Source organism: Aquarana catesbeiana, linkage group LG12 (assembly GCF_042186555.1).
Source record: "Aquarana catesbeiana isolate 2022-GZ linkage group LG12, ASM4218655v1, whole genome shotgun sequence".
NCBI lineage: Eukaryota > Metazoa > Chordata > Amphibia > Anura > Ranidae > Aquarana > Aquarana catesbeiana.
Genome location: NC_133335.1, coordinates 52123240 through 52147761, shown reverse-complemented (window position 1 = coordinate 52147761; position 24522 = coordinate 52123240). Strand labels below are relative to the sequence as shown.

The following is a 24522-nucleotide window of genomic DNA, read 5'->3' as shown; positions in this document are numbered from 1 at the left end:
AGGCAAAGTCTCTGTGGTGGAAGGAAAGAAAATTGTATAATCTATGGTTTGCCTTAGAGATGATCACAAAGTCGTGGAAATCCTCGTGCCTCTACTGTTGTTGGCTGTGTTTATTGATGTCTGACACAGAGCAGCCTCTTACTTTGTGACTTGCTGCAAAGTTGCAATGTACAGTCTGATCACTAGAGAGAGGAGGGAATGTCTGCTTCAAATTGATGGCATCATCTCAGCCTAGGCAAAGTCTCTGGACTGGAGATAAAGGATGGCTTTTTGGAGAAATTATATTATTTCTGTATGTTGTGATGTATCAGGAATTTTTTTTCGTTGTAAACTTGTAACATTACCGAAAGATCCAATTTAATCATTTGAGTTAATTATGCTGAAAAAGTTTGGAGATTGAGAGAGTCAAAAGAGAACTAAACCCTCTTATCCTTTTCAGCCAAGGAAGCTGCCATCTTGGCCTATGTTTGATCTGCAGCTGCCATAGTGCTGAACATGTGATCAGTTATGACACCAGCCATTAGATGGTTTGGTTCAGAGCACAAGCAAATAGCACAGTTACATTCCTGGCATGCTGGGATTGCTGTTTGATGAAACCGTTAAATCGATGAGTTTAGTTCCTCTTTTTAAAGAAAAGTCATCGATTCTTATTTTTAGCTTGTGTTAGTGACTTTAGGTATTTAAAGGAGAGGGTCGGTATGGCAGCCAGGCAACAAGAATGCTAGGAAGCAAAGGTCAACAATGACATCCTCCACGTTTCTCTGACAGGTCTGAGATTTTGTAGACTCTTAGGCAGGCCATAGATTAAACAGTTTTTTTTTTTTCTTTTTTGATTTTGGGTATAAGTAGAGAATCGCTTGATTTCAACACAGTCAGTGGGAATCTCTCCTGCAGCTCTATTGTATTCTGCCAGCAGGGGGGTGCAGGGATACTTCATGGCCTGCGGAATGCAATGATCGCTGCCAGCCGTTATAGCTGCCGTCGGTGATCGCATGCAAACAAGCTGTTTATATTGAAATCATTTAATTCAGTACAACCAACCTGCTCATGGATCCTATTTATTATTATTATACAGGATTTATATAGCGCCAACAGTTTACGTAGTGCTTTACAACTTGAGGGTAGACAGTACAAATACAATACACTTTTATACAGTAGGAATCAGAGTGCCTGCTCCTTAGAGCTTACAATCTAAGAGGGAAGGTCAAGAGATAGAAGAGGTAATAACTGTGGGTGATGTATTGATTGAGAAGATAAATGTACAGTTGTTAGGTGGGGGCCAGATAGGCTTCTCTGAAGAGATGAGGTTTTAGTGATCGTTTGAAAGTGGATAAAGTAGGAGAAAATCTGACCGATTGGGGTAGAGCATTCCAGAGGATGGGAGAGGCTCTGAAGAAGTCCTGGGGGCGAGCATTGGATGAGGTGACAAGGGAGTTTGAGAGTAGGTCGTCTTGGGAGGAGCGAAGAGAACGATTAGGTTGGTATTTTGAGACTAGGTTAGTGATGTAGCTGGGGGCCAGGTTGTGGATGGCTTTGTAAGTTATAGTTAGTATCTTGAATTTAATGTGTTGGCTGAGTGGCAGCCAATGGAGGGATTGGCAGAGGGGTATATCAGAATCTCAGTCAGCACGTGCTGAACCAGCTGAAATTCGATCCATCTCTGGCTGGTTTAACAGTACATTTCTGGTCTACAACAAGATGGCGCCTCACTTCACTGTACTGTTTGGTTCTCAAAGGATTAAGGAATTTCTTGCATTTTCACCTTTTTGGTCTGCTAAGTGCAAAAATACTTGCTGATTTTACTAGAAATCTTGAGCTGATAACTTCCTGTGCATACGGAGAAGAGATCTGTGGCCTTTGTAATAGGTCAGAAATGTAGTAGGCAGTGATGACACCACATGGTTGGGAACTTTATCGCTATGTTGTCACATTGAAGAGGAAAGTAAGAACATGCTATATTTTTGACTCTTAAACAGTTATTCTGCCCTTGTTGTGTTTAAAGGGATAAAACATAGGGAATTGTGAATGTATTATAGAGATAAACGTAACATGTTTTTTTACATTCTGTCTTGCTGTACCTTTTTAAATGGCCAGTGTACGCATGGAGAAACAAGTCCGCATGATCTCAGGGAGGCGTGTTGTTTAAATAGTGGGGGGGCAGTTTTGAAAGGTTAATGCATTTACCATAACTTAGAAGATGTGCTATCAATTGCCCCTCTGTTACTTCTGTCAATGGTTATCCTCCATTCCATACCTGAGGATATGCTGCCTAGGTGTATGCATAGCAGGCTGTAGGTTTATTTGTGTCTTTACCCCATTCTTGTCTCGTGGTGGTCGCACTGGATCACTTTTACTTGGGGAATATCCAAACTCAGTGGTGATTTATCACAATAGATCATCTAGATTTTCATCGACTTCAGGCTACTCCTAAGGAACCTTGAACCAGATCTGTGTGTTGAGATTTAGGAGTGCCATCCTTCAAGAAGTTTTGTAAATGTAGCAGCTAAAATTAAGTCCTTTTTGTAGAAAAATTGTAATAAAAGCTGCCAACATGTTTCACAATGTCGCTTTCCTCAAGGCTTAGAACTGCAACCTGAAAATCGCTGTGTTGTGAAGGCTCCTGGGGCCTCTCAGTTTCGTGTGTTACACAGTGACGGTACATCCCTAAGGGCGCACAGGCGCTGCCCCCCTTTCCCCTGCCACTCCCCTCTAGCACCAAGAGATAGGGCTGGTTGTTTTTGAAGCACCTGATTAGAGCCATAGGCTCTAATAGGCGTCAGAAAAGTTGGCATGTGCGTGCCATGCTGGGCGCTCGCAGGTCACTCAGCTGTGTTAGAAAAGTGAATAAATATTCACTTTCTTAACACAAAACCGCCTCGCCGCCAATCAGGTGCTTGGATCTGTTACCCATCACCTGATTGGCTGAAACGACAGGCGCTGTGATTGGACGCCAGGCGTGCAATCATAGCAGAGGACGGGAGAAGTCATCGAGGAGCTGTCCTACCGAGACGGGTAAGTGCGGGCGCCACAGTGGCTGCGTTTGATGGGGCACAGTGGCTGCAATTGATGGGGTTTTTTCAGAATTTTTCAGTTTGCAACCACCCAAAAATTTTGAGCACCAGCCGCCACTGGTGTTACAGCTTGGAGTGCTGGGAAAGGAAGCAATCTGGTGGCTGGGCACACTGTCTTAAAGTAGTTGTAAAGGCAGAAGGTTTTTTTTTATCCCTGCATTCTATTAATTAAGATAAAAAAGCCTTCTGTGTATAGCAGTCCTCCCATTACCTACCTGAGCTCCCTCTCTCTCTCCAGCGATGTCCACGATCCCCTCAGCCATCCAGTACACTCCTCCTGATTGGTTGAGACAGAGCAGCAGCACCATTAGCTTCTGTGGCTGTCAATCAGCCAATCAGGGGAGAGAGGGGCCAGGTCAGGGCTCCATGTCTGAGTGGATACACGGAGCTCGGACTCTGCTTGGGTGCCCCCTGTAGCAAGCTGCTGGCTGAGAGGCACTCAAAGGAGGGAGAGGCTAGGAGCAGCAAAGAGAGACCCGAGAAGAAGAGGATTTGGGCTGCTCTGTGCAAAACCAACTGCACAGAGGAGGTAAGTATAACATGTTTGTTATTTAAAATAAAAATAAATAAGAGCCTTTACAATCACTTTAAAGACTTAACACGTAAAGAATATAGGACTTCTATACCAGGCATCACTAAATGGCAGACCGCAGTCCGGACCCAGGGGGCAGAAAGGACTACTTGGGGGGGGTGATGTAAAGGGGCAGGGCATGTGCGTGTGTCATGGGGGCGGAGGGGATGTGAAGAGGGGCAGAAAGAATTACTGGGGGGGGGGTTTGGTGATGTAAAGGGACAGAGCACTGCTGTAGGGGGGCAGTGCTGTTGAGGGGGTAATTTAAAGTGATGTGAAGGAGCAAAGGACACTGTTGTGGGGGGGAAGGTGATGTAAGAGGGGTAGAGGACAGAGCTGGGGGGGGGGGGGGGGTGATGTGAAGGGGATACAGAACACTACAGTGGACACAAATGTAAAAACAGGATATTGATACAAGAGGGGGTGTGTGATGTGAAGGAGTCATTGGACAAACATGCGATTCAGAATTCTGCTGGAAGAAAATGTTACTGATCGGACCTCTGTGAATTTGAATTCAGTACCCAAGTTCTATACAGTATACTACTGTAGAAGCTGGTCTTTGTTGACAGCACACTGAAGAGGCAGACCTCTGTTCCCACACAGCAGTCTGACACTTCCCTGTACAGAGCTCCAATTACTAGGGCTGATTAGTTAACATGAGCGCATTGATTGGAGCACTGTGCGGAGGGGCCGGTGCTGAACTGCTGCACTTCAGTTGGGCTTTAATGGCAGCTTTCTATCCCAAGAAAGGGGGCATTGTGACATGTTGGCATGTTTTCTGACTTAAAAATACATCTGACTTATAAAATATCTTTTTCATGCTACTTGCACTCTGGCTCCTACATCCCAACATACAGATCTACTTCAAACCACCTTGTCTGTCATATTTTTGTCAAAACTTGGGACACAGACCAGTACTGTATGCAAGTGTCCATAGGCAAATTTCCAGGAAATATTACATATTCCACAATATATGGTATTTAATATGCTGACATTAATGTATATACACACTAGTTAAAGCGTACCTGGAAGTGTTGCCTTTTGGCTATAGTTACAAGTGAGATTCCATTGTTTTTCTAGAATGTGTTGTTGGTTTTTTTTTTTTTTTTTTTTTTTTTTTTAAAAAAAGCATCACAGCGTGAATTCTCTTTCAGGACAAAATGACCTTACAATATGGTTGGATGTCTATCTTTGTCCCTATTTATATTGGCAGGAACAAGCTGTGACACTTGTGACGACATTCAGGGCCAGTTCCCACTGGTGCGATGTCCAACATCACATGTGATTCGCACCGCACTGCCAAATCACATGCACTCTCTGTGCGATGCAATTTCAGCCATGCAGATAGTATGGCTGAATTCGCATTGCATTTGGACCAAACTCACACAGGACCCTTTTTGGGTCTGAAGCAGAATCGGATCGCAGGGGAGTGTGCACACTCCCCTGCGATCCGATTCCTGTCCGAATTTGCAGTTCACACTGCGATATGCGAACTGCTAGGAGTGTCACCCCCAAATCAGTTTGCATAAGCCAGTGTGAACTGCCACCAGGAGACATGCGATGCGGGAACCTGCAGTTGATTCGCAGGTGAACCGAGCCTTGCTGTTCAAAGGAACCATTCATCATAGATATATGTGTAGCGATACCCCGAAGGAGCTGCTTTTGTTAGTTCAGTCGGTTACTCTGCCTCTCAACCCCAATAACAGCCTCAGCCCCCTCTGGCACACCTGGCAATAGTGTAAGTGCAATGACCAATGAGAAACACACACGTTATGATAAAACACAGAAATTGTCTTTACTGCAATATTTCTGTGGAAAGATGACAGCCAGTATATAATCAGGTAATCAACTAGAGAGCAGTAACTGAGATTTAAGAGCGATATAGCTCCTAATCCTATATTCAAGCTGCTTTTAGGGGATTCCAAACCTGAGAATGCCCCCAAAAGCAGAGGCACACTTAAATAGTAAATAAAGCACAATATAACACTTTAAGTCGGATTGGTTGCCTTTACTCAGGTTGGCTCTGAGTCCAGCCAGGAGGAGAGCAGAGGAATGACCTGTTTTGTGTCAGGCCTCTCTCTTCTCTCCAACACCACAGGCCCAACTCTAAAAACTTTATTCAAATCAACATGCAATGGCTTAACTTCCTAGATAAACTGTCTCACACCCACCCACTGCATATACAGAGCCCTGAACATGTATGTCTGTGTGGATCCGTATGGCACTAGTAGCTTCAGTCCTTTTGAAGAAAAGATAAGATTTGGTGTCTACAGTTAGCCACTTTCGTTGGTGCACTTAAACTCCTGAATAGCAGGGCCAAAGAACACAACTGGCTCAGATTATCAAGTGAAGCAGGCAGGATCTTTCTCAGCAAGGTGAGAGGACAATGATGTCTGTATACAGTGTCCCTGGAAATGGATAGCCTTATCCTTTATCCCTGTGGCACTGCAAGTGTCAGCAAGATAACTACCAGCAATGATGTCTGTATACAGTGTTCATTTAACTCCTTCTGTAGTGCAGTGTCTGTTTCCTGCAAATGGGCAAAGCCCCCTCAACAAATCCTGCGGTCAAGGCTCAAGCGAACGTCCTGGAACAGGCAGGCTCTCCTGGTCACCTCACACTGGAACGCTTCATCGTCGGTGCCGGTGCGTCTGGATGTGCACCTGGGATCCCCCTCTCTCAGGCTGGATGTTCTGACTGGAGGCGGAGGCCTGAATCGCACAGTGAAGTTACCTGAGAGACAGCATCTCCCTCAGGTCTGATCTCTTACACCACCTCATGCTGACTATCTCTTCAATAATTGAAATGGAGTCTTTTTCTTTCCTGCCCACAGAGAATGCTGGTGTTGGTAGTTTCTGTCACTATACAAGGCTATGGGGCCGCTCTGTGCTGGAACTTCATATTCCAGAGTCCTTTTCAGCGGCTTCCTGCAGCTTGTTAAAGTCCCTCTGATTGGCTCCTATAACTGCGCCTTTAATTGGCTTTCTTCCTCCTGCCAATAGGGACACAGGGGAGGCTGCAGGGTGAACATCAGTTCTATGTGAGTCAGCTCACATTACATTAGATTCAGTCAGTAAAACAGGAAAAGGGGGGGAATCCCCCCCACAGACATGACAGGCTAATTTCTCCCTAACAGAAGAACCTCTGCCAGCCTGGCTGTGCCAATGCAAGTCTCAGGCTGCAGCAATTGCGGGTGCACCCACTACATATGGACCCCACCACCATAGTAGAATTGTTTCCAAAGTACAAGTTTTATTTTTCCTAGATGGGGGAAAAAAAATGCAGGTTGGGAAGTGTGACTTCCCTTTCTGCATACTTCTGTTCGTGCAGGTTCTCTTTTATAGGATGGCAAGGTTCCTGCTGACCCTGAGGGAGCAGGAAGGTATGGTTAATCTGCCAACTAGGAGTCAGATCAAGTACAAGTGGAGAAGATAGTGCTGCTGTGCTGTCACTATATATGTGCATGGAAGACACATAGGGGGAGATTTACTAAAACTGGAGAGTGCAAAATCTGGTGCAGCTCTGCATAGAAACCAAACCAATCGGCTTCTATGTTTTATTGTCAAAGCTTAATTGAACAAGCTGAAGTTAGAAGTTGATTGGCTATCATGCACAGCTACACCAGATTCTGATTGCACCCGTTTTAGTAACTCTCCCCCTAATAGAATGACTATATTGTTAGATTTGTTCCGGTGGTCACTGTCACCAAAACAAACAAAAGTGATGGGAAATCCAACATTTTACTGTTGTCATTGGTAACAGGAACGGAGAACATCCAATGGGGGGATACTTGTTTCATTGACAACTGTCTAAGAGGGGATTTATGCCGCGTACACACGAGCGGAATTTCCGTCAGAAAAATCTTGGATGGTTTTTCCGACGGAATTCCGCTCAAGCTTGCCTTGCATACACACGGTCACACAAAAGTTCTCTGAACTTTGGACCGCCAAGAACGCGGTGACGTACAACACTACGACGAGCCAAGAAAAATGAAGTTCAATGCTTTCCGAGCATGCGCCATTTTTCGCGCGTCCGAATTGCATACAGATGATCGCATTTTCGGATAGGAACTTTTCCCATCCGAAAAATAGAGAACCTGCTCTCAATCTTTGCCAGCAAAAGACCGATTGAGTATACACACAGTTGCATTTTCCGACAAAAAGCTCTCATCTGAGTTTTTCTGGCCGCATTTCTAATCGCGTGTATGCGGCATTAGGCTTGGTTCCTTTTGTGTTTCCAAGATAGGAAGTGAAGGTAAATGTTCCAATGAGGCACAGCAAAAAAAAAAAAAAAAAAACCTCGACAAAGGTCCTACTCATTCCCTACTCCAGAGGCAGAAAATCTTTGTACTCCAATCATGTCTCAAATATAACTCCAAAAGGCGGTCTTGCTGTCCCTAATGGGGCTTGTAGTTCCACAACAGCTGTAGTGCCAAGGTCAGCAGTATATAGCAGTCTTGTGACTTCTATCAGTGCCTGGTTAAAGCTTGTAGGAGGAGTTTTCATACTGCACTGGCTGCCTATCAGGATGCAGGACCCCTGACACTGTCTGGACAGTGCTGATAACATGCACTCTCCCAAGGAAAAAAAAACTCTTGCAATACACAACAAACTGAGCATGTGCAGCCTGACTCCAGTAACTGTCTTATCAGGACATGTTATGGGGACAATACAAGAAGGAGGACCTGTGCATACAGGATCAAACAGCCTTTTTTATGCAATGCAAAGTATTAAGCCCTTAGGTTCCTCATGAGTATAACAAGCATGCATATACAGACTGATTTTACGGTTTTGGGTTTATTAACACTTTAAGCTTCAACAAAAAACCTGAAAGGTAATTGGTTTTCTTTGCAGAGGATCACCAGATTTTGCCCTCTCCAGTTATAGTAAATCAACCCTATTGTGTTTTTCATGACTAACCAGAAATAGATGGGGCAGATTCCTGACACCAGTGCTGGTTGGAAGTACAATGGGGCTGTTACTATTCAGAACAACGAAAAGCCTTGGGGCCTCGTTCACATGGGAATCTGCGACCATTCCCTGTGTGAGTGCTGCATTTGCCCGTAAGGGGATGGTACAAGTGTTTCATGTGGGCAGTCCCATTCAAATCAGTTGGGACGCAGGGGCTGCTCCCAATGTGACATCCGTGTGGGTGCACAGCCTTGACCGTACCTACATAGATGTCACATTAGGAGCTATGGCTTTGCCCATGCATCTGCTGCGTCCCAGTTGATTTGAATGGGACTGCCCACTTGGGGATGTATGGGTAAATATTGCCCACACACAGCGCATGGATGCATATGTGAATGAGGCCTTAAGCTGCAAATTTAAAAGCTTGAACTGACACAACAAAGGTAACCATCTACCAACCACTCTAAAGGTTTTCTAATGATGATGCCTGGAGTTTTTTTTTTTTAAGGTGAAGAGTCAGACAAAAGCAAAGTAAAATAAAGCAGTAATCATAAATCTTTCTCAAAGTGGTTGTAAACCTCAGACATGAAATATGAGCAAAGCATACCCCTCTATAGTGTGTACTTGTCTCAATTAGGAGCACTAAGTGTCATTTCTGTCTGCTGCTTCATTCCTCTATCAGCATGAAACCCTTCTGACAAGTTTTTCTGACACCAAGAAAAAAAAGGTGATGGGGGAGGGATCTCCAGCTGATTGACAGTGCATGTCAGGATTAGACCCAAGTCCACCACCCTGTGTTTGCAGGAAGACAACAATTTGTGCCATCAATGGTATTGGACAGTGGTGGCTTTGTAAAACAGACTATTGTCCGTCATGGGGAGCAGGAGGTCAGGAGACCGAGCCTTTACAGAAGGAGTCAGGCAGACTCTTTGCATGGTTCACCAGATCATAGGAGTCTCTGATATCAGCGAGGCCCAGCCAGAAGAAAATCCACTGCTGGTTAGAAAAGCTTCCATCACTGTTCTTGAAGTACCTGTTGAAGGAAAGAGCTTGTATGAGTAATAGGCCTGAGTCATATGACATTAAAAAAGAAATTGACTCCTGCGCACAAGTGGTCAACCAGATAGGTGGAAGGACGACACAGGCCTTGCTGCCCTCAAGGATGGGGAATCCTAGCAGACAAAGAAATAAAAAGAGAGAGGAGCGCACCGGCCATGTGCATTATCTTTTGTAAAACATTTATTGAATAAAATAATAATAAAAGAAATTACTCACAAGCAGTAGTAAAATCTGGTGCCATAAAACTCGAACAACAACAAGCAGCAAGTGGTAGTGATGATGAGCGAAGCCTTCCAAAGGTCTTAGAGGAACATAAAAGCTTCACTACTAGCTTACGCGTTTCGAAGGGCACGTCCCTTCTTCATCAGAGCTCAGCAGTGAACCCTCCTTCAACAGTCCCTGTATAAATAGTGTAGTCTAGACTGTTGAAGGAGGGTTCACTGCTGAGCTCTGATGAAGAAGGGACGTGCCCTTCGAAACGCGTCAGCTAGTAGTGAAGCTTTTATGTTCCTCTAAGACCTTTGGAAGGCTTCACTCATCATCACTACCACTTGCTGCTTGTTGTTGCTCGAGTTTTATGGCACCAGATTTTACTACTGCTTGTGAGTAATTTCTTTTATTATTATTTTATTCAATAAATGTTTTACAAAAGATAATGCACATGGCCGGTGCACTCCTCTCTCTTTTTATTTCTTTGTCATATGACATTACCCTGGAGGAGATCAGATTAGGACATCAAATATCACTGCCGAAAATACTGTTGGGTTGCAGTAAGCACTCTGTATATTTTGGGTGTCAGTTGCAAACTAACAGAAAACAGGGCTAGTTTGGGGATTTCTGTAATTAGCAATGTTCCAGTAAATTGTAGTAGTCAGAATCAAAATGTGGAAGGTGACTTACAGTGGGTATAGAAAAAAAATCACCCCCCTTTTAAATACCGTATCTATCGGCGTATAACACGCACCTTAACTTTAAGGCTCTATTCACACTAATGCGTTTTTTTTATGCATTTTGCAGAAATGCATGGGAATTTTTTAACATGGGTTCCTATGGAACATGTTCACATCAATGCATTTTTGTGCCTCTGCATTTTTGGAAAGGGTCGGGGACTTTTTTTCATGCAAAATGCAGCGTTTTGCATGTAATGGAATTCAATGGACCTGCATCCAAAAACACAAGTACCGTGTTTTTGCCGCGTTTTGCGTTTTTTTTCCTTTCATTTTTTTTAACACTGTATACAGTATATAAAAAAAAAAAAAAAAACGCAAAATGCGGCAAAAACGCATGTTCAAAAACGCGGCAAGCACCGCAAAAAGCACTGCAGAAACGCTCAAAAGCAAGATGCATAGATGTGAATCGAGCCTAAGAGGGAAGTTTCAGGGGAAAAAACCTAAATTTTAAAATAAGGGTCAGTGCTCTGCAGCATCACCAGTGCCCATCAATGCAGCCTGATCTATGCCCATCTGCAGCCTCTAATATGCCCATTATTGCAGCCTGTTTAGTGCCCATCTGCAGCCTCTAGCATGCCCATCTGCAGCCTCTAGCATGCCCATCTGCAGCCTCTAGCATGCCCATGAATATAGCTTGTTTAGTACACATCCACAGACTCGCCTTTGCAGATGATTTCAGCCACGCCAGTGCTGGATGACACAGATCCGCGATCTCCTATGTATCCGCCACTTAGTCACTCACAGTCCCGCCCGGCTCATATGATGGACAGAGCAGTGGTCCAATGCCGGGCCAAGGGGGCGGGACTGAGCGCCGGATACACAGAAGATTGCGGATCTTTGTGCAATCCAGCGGCGCTTGTCCCCTCCTTACACTCCGAGGCAGCAGGGATCGGTATATAAAACGCACATCCAAGTCAAAGATATAACAGCAACATGCCAGAAAAAAAAATTAGAAAAAAAAACAATCAATAAGTTGGAAAAAGGACTACTTATGTCAGCATTTTGTGTTGAACCACATTTTGCTTTAGTCTGTTGGGATGTCTCTACTAACTTTGCAATATTTGCTCACTCTTTTTTTGCAGAACTGCTTAAGTTCCGTTAAACTTGATGGTGACCGTTTGTGAACTGCAGTCTTAAAGTCATTCCACAGATCTTCAAATGGGATTTAAGTCTGGGCACTGACTAGGCCATGCAAGGACATTCACCTTTTTTTCTTCCACCACTGTGTGCTCATTTGGTTTGGTTTTGAGGCCAAATAATTAAATTTTAGTCTCATCTGATCATAACACCTTTTTCCATGTGGCCTCTGAATCTTCAAGGTGCGTTTACAGTGGTCAGATGAGACTAAAACTGAATTATTTGGCCTCAGCACCAAACCATATGTCTGGCGGAAAACCCATTACAGCTCACCATCCAAATAACACCATTCCTACAGTAAAGCACGGAGGGGGTAATATCCTGTTATGGGGGAGTTTCTCTGCAGCAGGGACTGGAGCACTTGTCAGGATAGAAGGAAAAATGGATGGTGCAAAATACCATCAAATTCTTGAGGAAAATCTGCTGCACACTGCCAGAAAGTTGTCAATGGGAAGAAGGTTTACCTTCCAACATGACAATGACCCAAAGCACACAGCAAAAATGACCCCATAGTGGTTGAAAGAGAAGAAGGAGAATGTCCTTGCATGGCCTAGTCAGAGCCCAGACTTAAACATCATTGAAAATCTGTGGAGTTTTTTGAAGACTGCAGTCCACAAAGGGTCACCATTAAATTTAACTGAACTTGAGCAGTTCTGCAAAGAAAAGTGGGCAAATATTGAAAAGTGTAGATGTGAAAAGTTAGTAGACATATCCCAACAGACTAAAGGCTGGAATTAAAGCAAAAGGCGGTTCAACAAAATACTGACTTAAGGGGTGATCCTTTTTCCAACTTAGTGATTCTGTTTTTGATTTTTTTTTTCCTGACATGTTGGTGTTCTCTTTCACTTGGATGTTATAAGTTGCACTAGTAAATACAGCTGGATAAAACAAAAATGGTCTGTCTTTATTTCAGGCTGCAAAGCAATAAAATCAGATTATTTGATTACCTGATTAAAAAGGGGGAGGGGGGATTCTTTTCTATACCCACTGTAGTTGGCTTATGTTTTAAAGGCACAGGTCAAGTTCTTTCATTCTGATCCCGGCTTCACAGCACAGAGAGTTACAGACCTGAAAAGATACATTCCAAATTGCATATTTGTTTCAGGAGAGTAACTTACTAGGTCCAAAAGCAAGGATGATGCCTCTGGCGCCTGCACCTTAACCCCTTCAGATCCACGCTATTGCCGAATGACGGCTACAGCGCAGACCTACTTTGTCGGGAGGCCGTCAATAGACGTCCTCCCCTTTACACGCTCCCTGCGCGCTGTGATCACAGAGTCAATGAGACTCGGGTGAACACAGATCAGAGTAAGGGGTCGATCCCGGCCCCTTACCACGTGATCAGCTGTCAGCCAATGACAGCTGATCATGTGAAGTAAACAGAAGATCGGTAATCGTTTTTTTTTTTTCTCACGCGAAAAAAAAGCTGATCACCGGCTTCTGTGCAAGGGACATCGGTCCAGCAGGGGAAGAGGGTGAAGCCGTCTGCCAGTGCCCACAGTGCCACAAATCAGTGCATAACAGTGCCAACAATCAATGCCCACAAGTGCCACCTATCAATGCCCACCAGTGGTGCCAATCAGTGCCTCATCATTATCACCTACCAGTGCCGATCAGTGCCACCTCATCAGTACCCACCAGTGCTGCCTTATCAGTGTCTATCAATGCAGCCTATCGGTGCCTTTCAGTGCACCCTATCCGTGCCCATCAGTGCAGCCTATCGGTGCCCATCAGTGCAGCCTATCGGTGCCCATCAGTGCAGCCTCATCAGTGTACATCAATGAAGGAGAAAAGTTACCTGTTTGCAAAATTTAGTAACAAAATATAAAACTGTTTTGTATTTTTTTTTTTTGGTCTTTTTACATTTTTTTTAACAAAAAATAAAAAAACCAGAGGTGATCAAATACCACCAAAAACAAATATTTGTGGGGAAAAAAATGATAAAAAAAATCTTTTGGGTACAGTGTAGCACGACCGCGCAATTGTCGTTCAAAGACTGACAGCGCTAATAGCTGGAAATTGGTCTGGGCAGGAGGGGGGTTTAGGTGCCCAGTAAGCAAGTGGTTAAAGAGAAAGTTGGCAGATTCAGCAAAGTAAGCAACATCCTGGCCTAGGGAGCATTGGATCAACCTGAAACTGGAACTTTTTTTCACATTTAGGTTGAGTAGGGAAGTGTTAGAACCCCTGTCATGTTGCAGTGTGCGCCAAGTGGATGGATTTTCTCTCACCTCCTTGTCGCAGTACAGGGAAATGGAGGTAAAATGTCCCCGAAAGATGCACAGATTTTGACTTTGATCTAATTACTATTCTGAAATTTTAGACTTATTGCAAAAAAAATGAAACACATACATACAAAAAAGAGCTACATGCCTACATATCTGAACACAGGTGAATTGTTGTCTATTGGACACAAGGCATGAAGATCCATAATGCAGCAATGTGTTCAGAGCTGTAAAATAAAAAAAATGTTTGGGGGTTTATTCAATTTGTGTGTAAAAGTCATACTAGCGTATACGCAAATAAAACTCTAGCGGGTAGAAGAGACTGAAGAAGAATTTTATATGTATATCTGCAAGGTCTTTAGGGAGCATATCTGTCAGTTAAAGCGACGCAGTGCCGAATTGCAAAAAGTGCTCTGATCAGGAAAGGGGTAAAATCTTCCGGGACTGAAGCGGTTAACAGCATGGATGTAGGAATCTCCACTTCCGGCTATTGTATTCAAGCAGCTATGACACCTAGCCGTCTGAATACCCAAACAGTGACTGCATCTGAAAGGTAGGATGCATTTACTGTTCCGTCAACAGTTTTCAGTCCAGCTCCTCTTAAATTTCTCTGTTGAGCCAGGTGGTGCCAGAGCTGAAATTGGAGCCTTGTATGGTCAACCAGGTCTTATAAAAGATGAGTCAGCCCCCGTTCACATTGGGGCGATTTGCCATGCAATTTGCTATGCCAAATCGCAGCCTATTGCTGTCAACGGCTAACTTTGAAGAGGAATATCGTTCTTATGACAGCAGCTAGCTGCCATAACCCCAGTATCCTCTTTTTCAGCCGGCGGTCCGGTTTCCGATAAAAGTGGTCTCTGCGGTGGATTCGCTGCAAGATCACTTTTATCGGTGGCGGGAGAGGGGCCCCTCCCTCCCGCCGCGCTCCAGTGCCCTCCGCCGCTTACCGGAGCCATCGGCAGCGGTGGGAGCGATCGGATCTTTTCCCTGTCCTGACATGGAAACGAGTGAGTGGAAGATGGCCCCCGCCCGTCTCCATACCATTGCAGGGCGCAAGTGATGTCAAAACGTCACTTCCGCCCATAGCTCTTAAAGGGCCTTTTTTTTTTTTTTTCAAATGACAAAATTTTTGTTTTTTTATTATTTATTGAATTGTAGTGTAAATATGAGATGTGAGGTCTTTTTGACCCAAGATCTCATATTTAAGAGGTCCTGCCATGCTTTTTCTCTATTACAAGAGATGTTTACATTCCTTGTAATAGGAATAAAATGACACAATTTTTTTTTTAAGAACAGTGTAAAAATAAAAAATAAAAGGTAAAATAAAGAAAGGAAAAAAATTTTCAAACCACACATGTGAGGTATCGCCACAATCGGTAGAGCCAGAGCAATAATTCTGGCTCTAGACTTCCTCTGTAACTCAAAACATGCAACCTGTAGAATTTTTTAAATGTCACCTATGGGTAAAAGTTTGTCGCCATTCCACGAGCGGGCGCAATTTTGAAGCGTGACATGTTGGGTATCAATTTACCATTATCTGTCACAATATAAAAAAATTGAGCTAACTTTACTGTTTTCTTATTTTTTAATTAAAAAATTTTATTTTTTCCAAAAAAAGTGCGCTTGTAAAACCGTTTCTAGGATGTTAAAAAAAAAAAAAAAAAAAAAGGAAATGTTTGGGGGTTCTAAGTAATTTTCTAGCAAAAAAAAATGTTTTTAACTTGTAAACAACACATCTAAAAAAGGCTCGTTCCTTAAACGTCTTGCTGCAGTAGTCCAAAACTTACAATGCCTGGAGGGTGACTCAGCCCGACTTCTGCTGAAATTTTAGGCAGACTGAGCCTTCAATCTGATTATTGTTATTGCAAACAATGCTCGATGGGTTGCCCTGCGGGCAAGCATTATTCGATACCTGACCACTATTAATACCTGTAGACTGAAGTGTTCTACTCACCAGGAGTTGATGGAATTCGTAGCTCGTGATCTCCAGAAAAGGGTTTTCAGGTCCTGTCTGATACACTCCCATAGCATCTGCCCAGAACCCTGACCCTGCCGACCAGAGCTGACCACAAACTTGTCCAGGTAAGGGGTCCCTCCCAACACTGGCTCCGTTGTGATTATAGCAGCTGCATTGTATCTGGAGAAAGATTTAAAATATATTAGCCATTTTAGACAGAATGCTATATATGTACAGAGCAAAAATCCCTAAACTAAGTATAATGGGCTCCTTCAGGTTCAACTAAATCTATTCTACACTCACCGGCCACTTTATTGGGTACACCTTGCTAGTATCAGGTTGGTCCCCCTTTTGCCTTCAGAACTGCCTTAATTATTTGTGGAATAGATTCAACAAGGTGTTGGATTCCTCAGAGATTTTGGTCCATATTGACTTAACATCACGCAGTGGCTGCAGGTTTGTCGGCTGCACATCCATGATGCCAATTTCCCATTCCACCACATCCCAAAGGTGCTCTATTGGATTGAGATCTGGTGACTGTGGAGGCCATTGGAGTACAGTGACCTCATTGTCATGTTCAAGAAACCAGTGGTGAGATGAATGGAGCTTTGTGACATGGCGCATTATCCTGCTGGAAGGAGCCACTGTACACTCTGGTCATAAAGAGATGGACATGGTCAGCAACAATACTCAGGTAGACCGTGGTGTTTAAACAATGCTCAATTGGTACTAAGGGGACCAAAGTGTGCCAAGAAAATATCCCCCACACCATTACACCACCACCAGCCTGAACCGTTGATACAAGGCAGGATGGATCCATGCTTTCATGTTATTCACGCCAAATTCTGACCCTACCATCTGAATGTCAAAGCTGAAATCGAGACTCATCAGACCAGGCAACGTTTTTCCAATCTTCTATTGTCCAATTTTGGTGATCCTGTGTAAATTGTAGCCTCAGTTTCCTGTTCTTAGCTGACAGAAGTGACACCCGGTGTGGTCAGACCAGGCAATGTTTTTTCCAATATTCTATTGTCCAATTTTGGTGAGCCTGTGTGAAAAGTAACCTCAGTTTCCTGTTCTTAGCTGACAGGAGTGGTCTTCTGCTGCTGTAGCTCCTATGCTTCAAGGTTCGATGTGCTGTACATTCAGAGATGGTATTCTGCATACCTTGGTTGTAACGAGTGGTTATTTGAGTTATTGTTACCTTTCTATCATCTCAAATCAATCTGCCCATTCTCCTCTGACATCAACAAGGCATTTTCCTTCACACAACTGCCGCTTACTGGATATTTTCTCATTCACTGTAAACCCCAGGGATGATTGTGCTTGAAAACCCCAGTAGGTAATCCGTTTTTGAAATACTCAGACCAGCCGGTCTGCCACCAACCACCATGCCCCATGTTCAAAGTCACTTAAATCCCCTTTCTTCCCCATTCTGATGCTCGGTTTGAAATTCAGCAAGTTGTCTTCACCACATCTAGATGCTTAAATGCATTGAGTTGCTGTCATGTGATTGGCTGATTAGCAATTTGTGTTGCCAAGCAATGGAACAGGTGTACCTAATAAAGAGGCCGATGAGTGTATATGGAGCAATTTGCCATAAATTATTAAATATTACTTTTTTTTTTCTTTTTACACAAATGGTCTGAGATACAACCACTTTTTAGAATAACATACAATAGTTTGTGCAATATTACCAACATTGTGAGTTAAAAATTAACAAGAAGTAGAGAGAGAGCCATTATGCTCTACAACAAGAAGCATTATGCCGTGTACACATGAGTGGACTTTTCGACCGGACTGGTCCGACAGACTTTCGATGGACTTCCGACGGACTTTCCAAATGAACTTGCACATACACGACCGGACTTTCCGGCAGAATAGGTCTGACGGTCTTCCCAACAGACCTTCGACGGAGTTACGGCGGACTTCTGGACTTGCCCACACACGTGGAGAGCGGAGAAGAGGCCCGGAGAGCGGGAGAAGAACCGGACACCGGCAGGGCAGGTGCTGTAGCTGCCCTCGCGTCATATTTGGTCTGTCGGACCAGCATACAGACGAACGGGCTTCGGAACTAGGGACGGCGGAGTTCCGGCGGAAAGATTTGAAACATGTTTCAAATCTAAAGTCCGTCGGATTTTTGACCAAAAAGGTCCTTCGAAAGTCCGATGAAGCCCACACACGATCGTATTGTCTGACGGATTTGGTCCGTCTGACCAGTCCGGTCGAAAAGTCCGCTCGTGTGTACAGGGCATTAGAGATGATGAAGTGACAAGGACACAAGTTCTCACCCTTTTTTTTTCCCGTTAATACAATAAAGTTCTCAAAGATCTGCATATCTCTAGTAAATTTTGAATATCATTTTCTGAAAGAACATGGCTGGTCTGTACTCCTCACCATTATTATCTTTAACTAACATACCAATGTTTATAGTGCTTCTCTTTGAAAGCACATGTCATGTCTTCAATTCATTTTCCATAACTGAACTCCTCTATATCAACTCCTTCAAGATAGGAGTTCTTTCATGAAAACATAGATTGATAATCCTGTTGCTGCATTAGTATACTCTGTAAGGTAAGTCTAATATCTTGCAAGGACACAATGGGGTTGATTTACTAAAGCTGGAGAGTGCAAAATCTGGTGCAGCTCTGCATAGAAACCAATTAGCTTCCATTTTTTTTTTTTTTGTCAAAGCTTAACCACTTCCGGACCGCCTCACGCCGATATACGTCCTAACTTTGAAGAGGGCTATCTTTGTTATGGCAGCAGCTAGCTGCCATAACCCCAGTATCCTCTTCTTCGGCCGGCGGTCCGGTTTCCGATAATAGTGGTCTCTGCGGCGGATTCCCCACAAGATCACTTTTATCGGCGGCGAGAGAGGGTCCCCCCGCCGCACTCTGGTGCCCTCTGTCGCTTACCAGAGCCGCCGGCAGTGGCGGAGGCGATCGGATGCTTGTCCTTCCTGGGTATGGAGATGAGTGAGGGGAAGATGGCCCCCACCCATCTCCATACCATTGCAGGGCGGAAGTAACATCAAAACGTCACTTCCGCCCATAGATCCTAAAGGGCCTTTTTTTTTTTTTTTTTTCAAACGACAAGATAATTATTATTTTTTTATTATTGCATTTTAGTGTAAATATGAGATGTGAGCTCTTTTTGACCCCAGATCTCATATTTAAGAGGTCCTGTCATGCTTTATTCTCTATTACAAGGGATGTTTACATTCCATAAATAAATAAAAGTAACACAATTTTTTTTTTTTTAAGAAGAGTGTAAAAATAAAAAATAAAAGGTAAAATAAATAAAAAAAAAAATTTTAAAACGCACCCCATCCCGCCGAGCTCGCGTGCAGAAGCGAAAGCATACGAAAAAGGTGTTCAAACCACACATGTGAGGTATCGCCGTGATCGGTAGAGGGAGAGCATTAATTCTAGCCCTAGACCTCCTCTGTAACTCAAAACATGTAACCTGTAGAATTTTTTAAACGTCGCCTATGGAGATTTTTAAGGGTAAAAGTTTGTCGCCATTCCACAAGCGGGCACAATTTTGAAGTGTGACATGTTTGGTATCAATTTACTCGGCATAACATTATCTTTCACAATATAAAAAAAATTGGACTAACTTTACTGTTATCTTATTTTTTCATTCAAAAAAGTGTATTTTTTCCAAAAAAAAAGTGCGCTTGCAAATACGGTGTGACAGAAAGTATTGCAACGACCGCCATTTTATTCTCTAGGGTGTTAGAAAAAACAAATACCAGTATATAATGTTTGGGGGTTCTGAGTAATTTTCTAGCAAAAAACCCTGTTTTTAACTTGTAAACAACAAATCTCAGAAAGAGGCTCGGTCCTTAAGTGATTAATTGAACAAGCTGAAGTTAGAAGCTGATTGGCTACTCTTTATTTCCCAGGTTGATTTATATTTATTTCTAGTGAATCGGTTCCTGAAAGTGAAATGCCAGGGAAGAAAAAAAGTTTTTTAGAAGTTATATTGGGCCAGCTTACTTACCAGTAATAGTAGGTATCTAAGCTTTGAATTTCTGGGCACAGCTGTTGTGACTTCCCATCTGGTACAGTGATGATCTGAGGGCCGCTCGGTCTGCATCTTGCCCATTTAGAAAACATCTTGTATTCTTTTCAATGAATACAATGTGTTCTGTGATTGGACAGTGCGGAGAAGAGGAAAACATGATCTGCCCTTGTCCAATCACAGAATACCCTGTATTAAATCGTATTAATTGAAAAGGATACAAAATGGACATGGTACAGAGTGAGCAGCCCTATATTATCACTCTACAAAACAGGATGTCGCAGCAGCACCCAGAAGACCAAATCTCACACTGTATGTGGAATACAACTGAGAATTTTAGCATTCCCCAACCTTTTTGGCACCAGGGACTGGTTTCGCAGAAGACAAATTTTTGCACAGACCAGGGGACACATAGTACACAATTTGTGAAAAAGGGGGGTGAACTAATGCGCAAAACCAAACTCACTACGAATGGTAAAATTATAAATATACTGGATGAGAGAAGCCGCCAACATATATAAAAGTGTTCCCACATAGAAATAAGTATTGTATTAAAAAGGTACAGGCAGCCCCTGAGTTACGAACACCTGAGTTACGAACACCTGAGTTATGAACGACCTCAAATGCCGGCCACTTGTGCTCCACGCTGGTCCTGGATACCTCCGGACACATCCCATACTGCAGTACTACATGTACTGGATGGCCAGAAGAGCCCCAGATAACATCAACAAGCGTCGGGAACATCCCATATCCATGCGCAGACGGACGTTACACTTACAATGCATTGTTCCGACCGGAAGTTACACTTACAAATGCGGTGTTGCGACTTACGAACAACTTCGACTTACGAACAAACCTACAGTCCCTATTGTGTTCGTAACTCGGGGACTTCCTGTATGTGGCGCTAACTAAAATAAAAAATATAAATATATACAACACACTGTCAGCGGCTGACAGGGATGTGCTGCAACAACAAGTGTAAAACCACTATGCGTGACAAATCTTCAATAAAACATATGTGGTAGCAATATAAAGTGCAATAAAGTACATAAAGCGCAAATGAATAACACAGATGTGATAATACACTCTAATAATGTACAAACATCTCAAAAAGTGCATTTGACATAATAAAGTGCAATATGCAAAAGGTGCAATCGAACTCCAATAGGAAGGGAGCAGATCCCCATATAGCAGTTCATATAGCAACGCGCCAGGGAGGAGCCAGGTGTCATCACTTCCGGCCGCGGACGAGACCGGAAGTACTCTTACTGTAGTCGGATTGTTGGAATTTTAAATGTAAGTTACTACGTTTGTTTATGAATAAATTGTTGTGAAATACTGCATGATGGATGATGATGTTTACACTGTGATCAGCCCTGATTGGACACGGCTGATCAAGTGGTAAAGAGCCTCCGTCAGACGCAGACCTTTTGCACTTAAAGCTAGACATGTGCGTAACGAAAAAATTTGCTTTGATTCATTATGTACATAAATTTGTTCAATTTGTCTTCAGAATTCATTTTGTTTATTCGAAAATTTCCAAATTTGCCCAAATTAAACTCAATTTGACTGAACCTGGAAAATTCAAATCTATTTCGAATTGCATTAGAATCCAATTCCATTCAAATTTTCTTCTACTCAAAATTAGAATTTTGGAAGATGGGTATCTCTTTCTATTGCATTCTTTTCTATTCAATTCGAATTTCAGAAAACGGTTATATTCTTTCGATTCTATTTTACTCTTTTCTATTGTTCTATTCTTTTCTATTCTATTTTCTATTCTACTCAAATTTATTCTATTTGAAATTTGAATTTCGGAAGATGATTATATTTCATTCTATAGTTTTTTCTAGTCTATTCTAGTCAATTCTATTCTTTTATTTTCTATTCTATTCTTTTCTAAGTCTAATTCATTCTATTCGATTTTGGGAAATAGTTATATTCTTTCTATTCTATTGTTTTTTTAATTCTATTCTTTTCTATTCGAATTTCGGAATAAGGTTATATTCTACTTTATTCTTTTCTATTCTATTTTTTCTATTCTATTCTTTTTTTTTCTATTCTATTTTTTTTTTTCATATGACTAAGGCCTTATAGGCTGAAACGCGTCAACTGATTTAATCAGCATTTGTTCACTGTGCCTATTCAATAAAATGAAGAAATCTTAAGAGCAACAACCGGAGTGCGGATCATTTTTTCTACCCAACACAGTGCTGCCAGCATACACTTACCCTTCAGACAAGTAGACAGAGTGTAGTTTCTTGGCCACTTGGCTGATATAATTATCTTTCAGCTTTTTCTGGAAGGATCTGTTCACTAGGAAGACCAGCCGCTCAATGTCGATCTCTTGAAGTGAATCAAACCTCAGCATTCGTTCTGCATTTTTGAACAGAGTGCCAGACCCTGTGAAAAGCAAAAAAAGTCAACACACAGGGTTGTAAGAAATCTGTAGGCAATTCCTTTGCCTTTGGTAACCAATCAGATGTTCGATTGTTTTCCTTTAATTTTTGTAGAAATGACCACAGCAATCTGTCTATTGTGAATACCTTCCATTTTTGATGGTTTTTAGACAAATGTAATACTGTAAAACAGGCATAGCATTCCTATGATGTCAGCCACTCCATAAACTGCTATGTTGTCAGCCTCACCCCTTTCACACAGCTTGGTAGTTAGTTATGTGAAGTTAAAGGCTAATGCCCTGTACACACGATCGGACATTGATCGGACATTCCGACGACAAAATCCATCAGATTTTTTCCGACGGATTTTGGGACAAACTTGTCTTGCATACACACAGCCGCACAAAGTTGTCGGAAAATCCGATCGTTCTGAACACGGTGACGTAAAACACGTACGTCGGGACTATAAATGGGGCAGTAGCTAATAGCTTTCGTCTATTTATTCTGAGCATGCGTGGCACTTTGTGCGTTGGATTTGTGTACACACGATCGGAATTTAAACAGTCGGATTTTGTTGTTGGAAAATTTTATATCCTGCTCTCAAACTTTGTGTGTCGGAAATTCCAACGGAAAAAGTCAGATGGAGCCCACACACGATCGGAATTTCCCACAACACAATCCGATCGCACTTTTTCCAGCGGAAAATCCGACCGTGTGTACAGGGCATTTAAGATTTAAGACCAAGTTACACCCATATTTAGGCTGTAGCATGGTACTCCCACCTCCAAAACAACCCCACAGTGACCGCATGCAGGGGTTCCTCTTCCCCGCAGCAGCTATCAGATTTAAAAATTAGCGTGGCTCTGCCTGCACAGTCTTGTCATCCAGTCACAAAGATCTATGAGTAATCTACAAGTCCCATCTGACGCAGATTTGTAGTTCCCAATGGAACACAAGTGTGGGTGGTGATTACTGTACTTGTAGTCATTGACATTCCCCCGACTCTCTAGCTGAAAGTCCATAGCGCAATACAGACAGAGCTAAAATAAGAGTCTGTAGGAGCCTCGCATTTCACCTGTGATCCACCAATTGTGGTTGCATTGCTTTGCAGGCTCATTAGCAAAAAAAAAAATAATAAATGCAATTTTTTTCTGCAAATATATATGCATTTATTATTTTTTTTTTTTTCTTGCACAAAGTGGACTTCACTTTTTTTTAAGTGTTTTGCCCATGTATGGACAAGCAACAAGTCCACTTACAGGGGTGTGGACTGTTTTTTTTTTTAAAAACTACTTGTCCAAGGGACTAAAGGGTCAATTTACTAAGCGTTAAAGAACGCTGAAAAATATGCAGCAAAATAATGAATGCGGAAATAATTGGGCAAATGTTCAATTCACTAAGATTTGTGTGGTAAATAATTACTGCGGTAAATTTTAGATAATGCGGCAATTACCGCACTGAGCTGGCTACTAAGGAGTGGGTTGGGAAGTCGGCCACCATGTCCTTAAAGTGGAGTTTTGCCAATTTTAAAATTAAAAAAAATTTTTTTTTTTTTAATATTTACAAATACTGCAGCTGCTGACTTTAAATAATAGGATACTTACCTGTCCAGGGCGCCCGCGATGTCCTCACCCGAAGCCGATCTGTCCCTCGGCTCTCGGGTGGAGGCGCCGCCATCTTCAGTAAGGGAATCACGAAGTGAAGCCTTGCGGCGTCACAGCCTGGTTCCCTACTGCGCATGCGCGATCCCACTGGTCCCTGCTGTCTTCTGGGACCTGTGTGTCTCCCAGAAGACAGCGGGGGGGGGGGGGGGGGGGGTGACGGAGGAGGCGCTGGATATGGCATAGATATCCGTGGATACTGCGACTATCTATGCCCGGAAGTGGGAGCAAATATCCGGATTATACGGTTTATACCTATTTTTGGGTGGAACTCCACTTTAACAACAGATGACTTATCAGCTGTCAGCGGGTTTTCTGCTGACACCTGAATGTAAAGAAAACATGCTGGGAATTAAAAATTATGGAATAAAAACAGTGTGCCCCCCGCCAACGCATACCATGCCCTTTGGGTCTGGTATGGATTTTAAGGGAAACCCCACTCCAAAATTAAACAAAAAAACGGTCCAAGATTCGTACCAGACCCTTACCCGAGCATGCAGCCCAGCAGGTCAGGAAAGGGAAGGTTCAAACGAGGGCCCTTCGCCCTCCCCCCCTT

At 42.9% G+C, this 24522-nt stretch overlaps 1 protein-coding gene across 1 annotated transcript in view; it reads right to left on the bottom strand.

The window, feature by feature from the left end:
- Positions 1-5412: 5412 nt before the first annotated feature.
- Positions 5413-24522, bottom strand: part of NAGS (N-acetylglutamate synthase) — a 38484-nt gene continuing 19374 nt past the window's right edge. The window contains exons 5-7 of the mRNA XM_073607789.1: positions 22138-22309; positions 15875-16057; positions 5413-9585 (exon numbers count right to left, since the gene is read on the bottom strand). Coding sequence (XP_073463890.1) covers positions 9441-9585; positions 15875-16057; positions 22138-22309 — 500 coding nt within the window. The 3' untranslated portion in view covers positions 5413-9440. The remainder of the gene's footprint in view (positions 9586-15874; positions 16058-22137; positions 22310-24522) is intronic.